Genomic DNA, 8132 nt, shown 5'->3' with positions numbered 1-8132 from the left:
AAGTCCTACAATGCTGGAACAGGGATGGAAATGCAGGAAAAAAGAGAAGAGATGGAGGATTGTCCCAGCTTGCATGTGGTGGACAATTCGGAAGGAAAGGAATCAAAGATGTTTTGAAGGAAAACATAACAATATCCAGAAGATAAAGACAAATTGCCTAGGGCTTTACTATTTTTGGTGTAAGCAAGTAGTGATAGGAGATGCTGAAAATGTGTTTAATATTATTGACTGTAACTAGAAGATCTTAGGAATGATGCAAGTAAAACTTTTTGGAGGGGGACTACACTTTGAAGTAGTATATATATAGAAGTAAATGTTACCTTTCTCAAAAAAAAAGAAACCAATTTGGAAAAAGTGAATATTTTTCCTTTCTTTTGGTCTCAAAAATGTTGTGGGCTGGATGGGGGTTGAGGGTTATTGATTTTATCACTTGTATGTGTTAATGATACCTATTTGTGGAATGTAGAGTAAATTAGTAGTTTATCTGATATCCATTTGGAGAAAAATTATGTCTTTTTCTTTTATCATGTTTGGTGCAAAAGCTACTCTTGGTTTATTATATTGGTTTTGGGGAGGGAGGGTCGAGAAGTACTGGTTTTTTTTTCTCAAATGTATGTGTTAATGGAGCTCATTTCTATTGACCGAATGTAAAATATGGTGTTCTTCAGTGACTGATAAGGGTGAAATTTCACATCCGTTGAAGAAATCAGAGGCTGTGGAGAAGCAGAATGCCATGGTTGTGGAGATATCTGAAAAGAAGTAAGTTCTCTTAATTATAAATGCCTATGAGTCTTTAGCTAAATTTTGAGCAAAACTTTTTGGGTTTTGGGGAGGGAGGGTCGAGAAGTACTGTTTTTTTCCTCAAATGTATGCGTTAATGGAGCTCATTTCTATTGACCGAATGTAAAATATGGTGTTCTTCAATGACTGATAAGGGTGAAATTTCACAGCCGTTGAAGAAATCAGAGGTTGTGGAGATATCTGAAAAGAAGTAAGATCTCTTAATTATAAATGCCTATGAGTCTTTAGCTGAATTTTGAGCTAAACTTTTTGGGTTGAAAGTTGATTCTATTATTAGCGTGGTCCTAAAAATATTAGTTGCTTATTAAGCATTCATTTGCAAGATTACGAGCTTAGTAGTTTTGGTAGTATGACGTGCAGTTGATCTGGATTGAATGTTTTCAAGTTAACCTGTTAGTGAAATTACTATGTATGATAGTACGAAATTGTACACATGTTTGCATTTTGTTTGTCAATCATATTGTGGAAAATGTTGAAGAAAAGGGTAATCAATTTGTGAAAAAAATGATGGAAATAATAGTGGATGATTAGTATGCTAGGCATTGTTCCATGAGAAAAAAAAATGTAAATCTGACTATTTTCACTAAACCATGTTGAAGATCTGGACCTAGACAAATTTGATGAATAGGATATTTAGAGTATCCTGGTGGCCTTAGTAGAAATTGAGTCATTTGGAAAATGATGAAATAAAAAGAAAACTAACATCAAGCTTTGGTTGATTACTAACAAACATTATATGTAACGACTTGTCTATTCATTTTGAGTATTAGGATCCTTTCCCTTAAATGACCTTTTACATAGACATAAACCGTGTTTATGACTTGTTGGGACTAGTGGTATGGTTCTCGAGGCAATCACATGCGTGCCAATGAAGAAAACCAAAAACTAGAAACTTGGAAAGCCTAAGGGTTGACCAAAACAATATTTGGAGTGAACAAGCTTGAAATTCAGGTGCAACAGTGCATGAGATTGCTTCTTGGGTCTACAAAGACAGCTAGATGCCCAATTACTATCGAGCTGTATCAATATGTTGGTCCATAAAGATATAGAAGAGACCTAGTTAGTAAGTGCAAAGAGTAAATTGTATCCATTACTTAAGGCCCAGTCTATGTGAGTATCAATATATATTGTTCCTTTAAATTATAAAGAGGATAATCAACTTAACTCTTATGGTATGTTTTTCTTTGTTTTTAGGTATTTTCAGTAAAACATATGAGGCAGAAATTCTAATTGAATTAGTTCAAATAAAAATAAAAGGTAAAGGAGCTATGGAAAGATTTGCATTATTGGGCCTATGCTTACACATGCAATTACTCATCTAGTATTTAAACAAAATTTAAAGTCCTATTTTATCTTGGCCATTAAATTGGACTTTGCAATATCTAACTCACTTGATTGAGTGATTCTTAGAGCCCGTTTGGATTGGCTTAAAAAAATTGTTTTTAAGTCAAAAATCAAAAGTCAAACTGAAATGACTTTTAAGTCAAAAAATAAAAAGTAGGGGGAGACCTACTTTTGGTTTTTGACTTATTTTAAGTCATTGTTGACCTTGCCAAACACTTTCTAATTATTTTAAGTTATTTTTATATTTGCCAAACACTTCCAGAAGTTAAAAACTGACTTAAAAGTAGGTTTGACCAACTTTTAAGTCAGTCCAAACACCCTCTTAAGAATGACATTGAAGGTGAGTGATCTTAAACTTTTCTCCTTGCTTGTCCCATGGACAAAACTACAAGTTCAACTAGTTTTCACTTTTGATCTTGAAACGATTGCCCCTGGGGTAAGCTGTGTTCAAGACATGCCATTGAGTCTAATTTCATGCGCATAATTGGTTTCAAGACTGAAATCTATTAGTATGTTATTTCATTTCAATATCCAAATTATGTCATGTGACACAATTTCATGAGTACGTTATTTGGACTTCACTATTTAGTTTGTACCTACTTTTTAATTTTTTTTGCACTTCTAACCACTTCGAAACAATTTTAGACATGAAATTAGTAAACCCTAATCTTTATCAATACATATTTGAGTTGTTCAAGTGGTTAGACTTGTAAATTTCTATGCAATGCAGATATAACTTAAATGAACAAAACATACTCAATGTAATCCCACAAGTGGAGTCTGGAGAGGGTGGTGTGTACGCATACTAACACCTTACGTCTGACATAGATGCTGGTGGCTTCAATTTAGTGTTTTTGTCTGTTTTAGAAGAAAATCATGTGACCTACAGAATTCTGAATAAATGGTACCACTAGATATGATAATAGATTTTAGTTTATAGTGAATACAAAAAATATTTCAATGACACAAAGTAAAGCTATATCAAAATTTCAAGGGAAAAGTGAATACAACATTGTAAAACACGAGAAAGCTTAAAAACATCAATGTAATTGATCGCTCAGACAATTTTAATAAAAAAGAAGCAAATGGTTTAAGCATGGATACGTTTAACTTTAAAGTTTTAAGGTTAGATCTAGCACACTAGTTTCATTATGACAAACTAATTGAGGTTCGAATTTCATCTCAAATGGATCATGGCTTTGATCTATCCAAAATAGGTACATTTTAGTTAATAGCTATTGAATTTGAACCTCGGTAATAGGTCATTCTAGTTGAATGAAACATTTGTTGCCTCTAGTTTACATGCACACATTAGCCATTATCATTTCCTCTAAGTGAAGGAGGACGATATGGTGGTGGTGGTGGTGGTGTTATCTATTGGTTTGTATGCACACCTTTGCTATCGTTGCTACCTTTAATCGAGTTGGCACGATATGAGGGTGGTGGTGGTGGGTAGTAGGTGATGGAGTAGCAAGAAATGGATCGACATTCTGTAAAACAAAATTGAAATGGAAACAACATCAACACTGTTATTATTTGTGGTCAAACAATATAAAAAAATTACCTAATAAAAAGGCCATCTTCACCTGTTTGATTTGTTTGGAGTGATTAAATGAGACTGAATTGTGCATTCAACTCTGACAATTGTATGAAAAATTTATAGGTCAGTGCTCACCTTTAGAATTGTAAATTTTCATGTCTTGTTATGGTAACTTTTTTAAATGTTACAACACTACAACACTAAATTTTTTTATGCACTTCTAACCACTTCGAAACAATTTTAGACATGAAATTAGTAAAGTCTTCTATTAGTTGCTACATATTTGAGTTGTTCAAAGGTTGTTAGACGTGTAAATTTTTATGCAATGCGGATATTACTTAAAAGAACAACAACAGCAACATACTCTATGTAATCCCACTAGTGGGATCTGGAGAGGGTGGTATATATGCATACTAACACCTTACATTTGACATAGATCATGATGGCTTCTATTTGATGTTTTTATATGTTTTCGGAAAAAATTATGTGACCTACAAAATTCTAAATAAATGGTACCAATAGATGTGATACTAGATTTAAGTATATCGTGAATACACAAAAAAAATCAATGACACAAACAAAAGTTATATTAGAATTCTAGGGGAATACAACTCTATAAATAAGGAGAAAACCTAAAAAAAAACATCTAAGCAATTGGTGATTCAAACCAGTGTTTTGGACGGCGAGAGGCGACTCGCCGCTCGCCTTTTTGAATCGAGGCGCCAATTAATACCAAAAATTAAAAATATTTAATTGCATATATAAATATCCAAAATCTCAATAGCAATAAGTCAATAACATATACTAGAACTCTAAAAGTCTATTCTTCTTCAAAACTATCCAACTCTTGAAGATCAACATCCTCTACATCATTATATTTCTCCTCATCTTCCTCCTCGTAGTCTTCATCAATTAGTGTTCGAGTCCTACTTGAAGTTGAACTTGTAGATGTAGTTTCTACTCCTTTGCCCTTGTCAAGTTCTCTTGATCTTGAAGAAAGTCCCCTAAGATGATAGATACTCTCATCAGCTCCAATTGTCGTAGCAACACTACCCCAAGTAAGATCATCATCCTCATATACTAGTTCATTTTCTTGATCTTCGGGGCATCCAACTAACCATTCATTTGAATCATCAATGTTATCCAAGCGAATTGGATCAATGAGATCATGAGCATCATAACGACGTTTCAATGTTCTATTGTACTTAATGTACACTAGATCATTGAGACGCAATAGTGCAAGCCTATTCCTCTTTTTGGAATGAATCTGCGCATAAGTTATAGATATTAACTAATATATATTGATAATAATATAATATGGAAATTAGGATATAATTTTTTTTACTTACGTGTTGGCACTCCAATTTCGCTCACATCCAGATGAGCTACAAGTTAGGCTTAATAATTTCATGGCAAACTTTTGCAAGTTTGGTGTTTCACTACCAAATAGTGACCACCGAATAACTATAATAAAATAAATTTAAAGGTTAATGAGTATAAGTAAGTCAAATAATTTAAGTAAGAGCTAAATCAACTCACTTACCCGGTGACCTTGTGTCTCTAGCTCTTTTAGCCGGACCACAACCAAATAGTCTATCCGCCATTTTGTACCTAGGAAGCTCAGCGACTAGTAAATCTTGTATTGCTGTATCGGGGATCATCTTCTCAACACATGCATAATACTCGGTCCACAGACTCTGTAGTAAAGTTCCCTCTTCTTGAGCTTTATAATACAATCCTAGGTTCAAAACTGGCCTGCAACATGCAAAGGCCGATGGAGTTGGTCTGACCACCTTGCATCAATAATTTCAAGCACTTTCTCATATTGCTTCTTAACTCCACGAAAACCCCGTGCAATAGTTTCTTTGGCTCTATCCATTGCTTCATAAATATAGCCCATTGGTGGTTTTTTCTCCCCATCCACCAAACGAAGCACTTTTGTCAAAGGGCCACAAACTGTAAGTGCTCGAACAACATCATCCCAAAAGTGGGCAGAAATAATAAGATTGTCAACTTCTTTCCCTAAAGTTTCCTTTGCAAATTTACTTGAAGTCCATTCGGTTGAGAGGACTAAAGTTCTCAAGTTTTTTCTTTGTATGTACATAGCTCTCAAAGTCAAGAAGGCCGTTGCAAATCTTGTCTTGGCTGGTTTCACCAAATTTCTTTCCTCGGTGAATTTTCTCATCAAGTTTAACAACAATGGCCTTTGACTAATGTAAGAATGGATTCTGATGACCTTCTTAAAAACTGTTAAAGTAAGATTATAGTAATTAGTAGCTAATGAGTATTAAATATTGACTATAAAGAAAGTTAAGAGGATAGGAGAGTGATATTACTGGAAGCATATGGCTTAACCTTGAATATATCACCAAACATCAAGTTGATGCAATGAGCAGCACATGGAGTCCAATAAATGTGTGGGTACGCACCCATCATCATGCTTCCCGCTTTAACATTCTCACTAGCATTATCGGTGACAATTTGTACAACATTTCCCGGTCCAATTCTTTCAATAGTGCTTTCAAACAACTTGTACATTTTGGTGGAATCGGTAGATTCATTGCTAGCATCAATAGAACCAAGAAATACACTACCGATTGGAGAATTCACCAAAATATTGATGATCAGTTTACCATTTCGAGCCGTCCATTTGTCCATCATAATGGAACATCCAAACTTTGTCCATTGCAGTTTATGCTCATCAACAATTTTTTCCACTTTCTCCACCTCTTGTTTTAGGTGAGTAACTCTAACTTCATGGAATGTAGGAGGCTTCATTCCGGGGCCATGTTGTCCTACTGTCTCAATAAATTTATCAAACAATTTGTGATTGACACAATTAAAAGGAAGCCCCGCATCATACATCCATATTGCGAAAGCACTTACCACACGCTCTCCTAGAATTTTCTTTGTTTCATCAATTCCTCCTCCCTTTTCAAAGCCTCCTTTTTATGTTGGTTTCTGCGGAAAATAGAGATTCATAGGGCCTTTCGTCACATTCCGCGCGGTGGATGATGCACCTCCACTAGAAGATATCTTTGGAGTTTTGGAGGGAGGCATCATTTCCGCATATTCATCCATATCATCAACATCATCAATATCAATATATTCTTCCGGCTGCCTCACTTGAAATTTGGGATTATTAGCGATTTTATTTTGGATATAAGCCCTTACTTCGTCTCTAATCGCCGACGGACAAGCTGTACATTGTTTAACATTCTTGAAACCACCCACTTAATGTTGCTTGTGTTGAGTTATTCCACCATTAAAAGTACTCCCACAAAAGTTACAAGTAACCAAATCTTTCGTTGCTCCTTGAGTACCATAATTCCATCCAATGTCCCTCTTTTTGCTAGCATCCGCCATTGAATTCACTATTGTACAATACAACAGATACTATATTAATTACTATTAATTAATAGAAGAATTAATTTTTTTTAAAAATAATAGACAGCACTGTGAAAGCAGTAGCATTCAGCAGCATTTTACAGTGAACAAAGAAAACAGAGGAAAAAAACAGAGCAGTGAAGAAAACAAAGCAGAGAAGGCAGCAAGCAATAGTATCTCAATTTTTTTTTTTTGAGAAGGCAGTTCAGAACTTCAGATTTCAGAATTTTAGATTCACTTCACAAGAAATTGAACAGAAGAAAAGAAGAAAGTAAGAGAAGAAGAGGACTGAAGAGAAGAAACGAAGAAAAGAAGAGAAGAAGAAAGAAAAGAGGCCATACCTTTCAATTCGCGCGAGTCGACTGAAGGAGAAGAAGATAATCGTGAGGTTGAGGAAAAGAAACGCAAGTCGCGACTGAGTCCCAAGTTTGGAAATATGAAAAAAAACCCTAATTTTGACTAATATTATTAAGTCAAGACCTTTTTAAAATTTTAAAACTAAAAGGCGCCGCCATTACGGTAGCCATTACGTCGCCTCACGTCGCCTAATTGATCTCGCCGTGCCTCACTGAGAAATGGCGTGACATGGTCGCCTCGCCTCGCCATTGCGCCTTTGGCGAATGGCGAGCGCCATTAAGAACACTGATTCGGACAATTTTTGATAGAAAAGACGCAAATGGTTTAAGCATGGATACTCTTGGCTTTAAAGCCTTAAGGCTAAATCCAGCCCACTAGTTTCGTTATCACAAACTAATTGAGGTTTGAGTTTCGACTCAGATGGATAAGATTTATCCAAAATAGGGACATCTTCATTTTGGTTAATAGCTATTGAATTTGAACATCAGACATAGGCCATTCATGTCGATTGAAACATTTGTTGTCTGTAGTTTGCATACACCTTCGCCATAATCATTTCCTCTAAGTGAAGGAGGTCGATATGACAATATGAAGGTGGTGGTATATGTTGGTTTGTATGCACACCTCTGCCATCGTTGTTACCTCTAATTGAGTTGGCACGAATGAGGGTGGTGGTGGTGGTAGTAGCTGCTGGTTTGCTTGT

General features: G+C 35.3%; 1 protein-coding gene across 1 annotated transcript; it reads right to left on the bottom strand.

Annotated features, from left to right (window-relative positions):
• Positions 1-5429: 5429 nt before the first annotated feature.
• LOC125830676 (uncharacterized) lies at positions 5430-6550 on the bottom strand. Its single transcript, XM_049509855.1, has 2 exons — positions 6022-6550; positions 5430-5932 (listed from the first exon to the last, which is right to left on the bottom strand). Exons 1-2 carry the CDS (start codon positions 6548-6550, stop codon positions 5430-5432), a joined length of 1032 nt encoding a protein of 343 aa, XP_049365812.1.
• Positions 6551-8132: the final 1582 nt, after the last annotated feature.

This window comes from Solanum verrucosum, unplaced genomic scaffold (assembly GCF_900185275.1).
Source record: "Solanum verrucosum unplaced genomic scaffold, falcon-dt-bn FXZP01000297.1, whole genome shotgun sequence".
NCBI lineage: Eukaryota > Viridiplantae > Streptophyta > Magnoliopsida > Solanales > Solanaceae > Solanum > Solanum verrucosum.
Note: the sequence above shows the minus strand (reverse complement) of the source record. Positions and strands in the feature narration are given on the sequence as shown.